General features: G+C 42.1%; 1 protein-coding gene across 1 annotated transcript in view; it reads right to left on the reverse strand.

Annotated features, from left to right (window-relative positions):
* Positions 1-1894, reverse strand: part of LOC117948947 (receptor-type tyrosine-protein phosphatase beta-like) — a 43792-nt gene that overhangs the window by 3841 nt on the left and 38057 nt on the right. Inside the window, exon 27 of the mRNA XM_034878918.1 lies at positions 27-103. Coding sequence (XP_034734809.1) covers positions 27-103 — 77 coding nt within the window. The remainder of the gene's footprint in view (positions 1-26; positions 104-1894) is intronic.

Genomic DNA, 1894 nt, shown 5'->3' on the forward strand with positions numbered 1-1894 from the left:
ATATATATATGTATATTTGTACTAACAGGGATGTAGCTGGCGTTGATGTAGTCGGAGCACGGATCATCGTCTACGTAGGACAGCTTCACCCTCGTCGAGTCGTCTGGAAGAAAAACAGAAGACCACTTCAGACTCTAGACTACGGTGACCAGACGTCCCCCGTTTCCGGGGACAGTCCCCGATTTTGGCAACCTGTCCCCGGCTGGATCTGTTCCATGGAAATGTCCCCGGTTTTCACTTTGACCGACGCACCCGAAATTGGAATGAAAGAAAGAAAATACTGACAAAACGTAGCCGATGGTCACACACCCTCCACACGCAGGCTCAGGACCGCCAGAGGCTCAGAGAGGTTTTAGAAGCCGTGTTTTACGATGTTAAAATCACAGATTATTTACATGGAGTCTGGTGGGTTTAGCCAACGCAATTTCGCAGACATTTATGTTTTAAAAAAAGATCTTGATCTTTAACAGAAAGGTCCACCTCCTTAGAAATCCTTTACATAATGTTGTCAGACACTTAGAATATTAATCTGAGTCTGTCAGCAGCAAAACAAGCACTTTATGAACGTAAATACAAGCTGGACAATTATCCTATTAACTTACATTGTAGCTTGTTTCTGCCGACTGGAGCGGTCTCGTTTAATACTGCATCAATGTCAAAGGAAAATATGTCCTCAATAGTTTTTATTGTATCTGATTCTCAAGGAGCTGCAGAAACAATTCTGAAGTATAAAGCAAAAGCTGTCAGGAGTTCAGTAAACATTACAACATTATGAAATATTGAGACTTTCTATCTTGAAATATTAGGACTTTTTATCTTGAAACATTCCCCTCTGAGGTGTAGTGGAGTGGAGTAGGAAGTAGCAGCAGGGGTGGGTCTAGGATCAGACCTGGGGGGGGGCTCAGCCCCTAATGAGAACAGCTCTAGGTCTAGTGTCCCTGTTTTAAGTTTTACAAGAGTAAAAACATTACTTGTTTTGGAGGTTAATACGCTTCTGAGCTGAAAATGTCCCCGGATTTTGTCTGTGAAATCTGGTCACCTCACTCTAGACCACTTCAGACCCCAGACCACTTCAGACCCCAGACCACTTTCGACCACTTCCGACTCTAGACCACTTCAGACCCCAGACCATTTCAGAGTCTAGACCACTTCAGACTCCAACTACAGTCTTCACAGCAGCAGTTCATGTAGACCCGACCACTCCCTTCGACACACTGAGCTCCTCTCTCCTCTATCTTTCTCTCTTTCCATTTGTGTGCATCCGTGTCTCAGAAATGCTTGTTACTAACCTAGTTACTAACCTAGTTACTAACCTAGTTGCTAACCTAGTTACTAACCTAGCCGCTAACCTAGTTACTGACCTAGTTACTAACCTAGTTACTAACCTAGTTACTGACCTAGTTACTAACCTAGTTACTAACCTAGTTACTGACCTAGTTACTAACCTAGTTACTAACCTAGCCACTAACCTAGTTACTAACCTAGTTACTAACCTAGTTACTGACCTAGTTACTGACCTAGTTACTAACCTAGTTACTGACCTAGTTACTAACCTAGTTACTGACCTAGTTACTGACCTAGTTACTAACCTAGTTACTAACCTAGTTACTGACCTAGTTACTAACCTAGTTACTAACCTAGTTACTGACCTAGTTACTGACCTAGTTACTGACCTAGTTACTAACCTAGTTACTGACCTAGTTACTAACCTAGTTACTAACCTAGTTGCTAACCTAGTTACTAACCTTGTTGCTAACCTAGTTACTAACCTAGCCACTAACCTAGATACTAACCTAGTTGCTAACCTAGTTACTAACCTAGTTACTAGCCTAGCTACTAACCTAGTTACTAACCTAGTTACTAACCTACTTGCTAACCTAGTTACTAATCTAGT

This window comes from Etheostoma cragini, chromosome 8 (genome assembly GCF_013103735.1).
Source record: "Etheostoma cragini isolate CJK2018 chromosome 8, CSU_Ecrag_1.0, whole genome shotgun sequence".
In the NCBI taxonomy this organism is placed as follows: Eukaryota; Metazoa; Chordata; class Actinopteri; order Perciformes; family Percidae; genus Etheostoma; species Etheostoma cragini.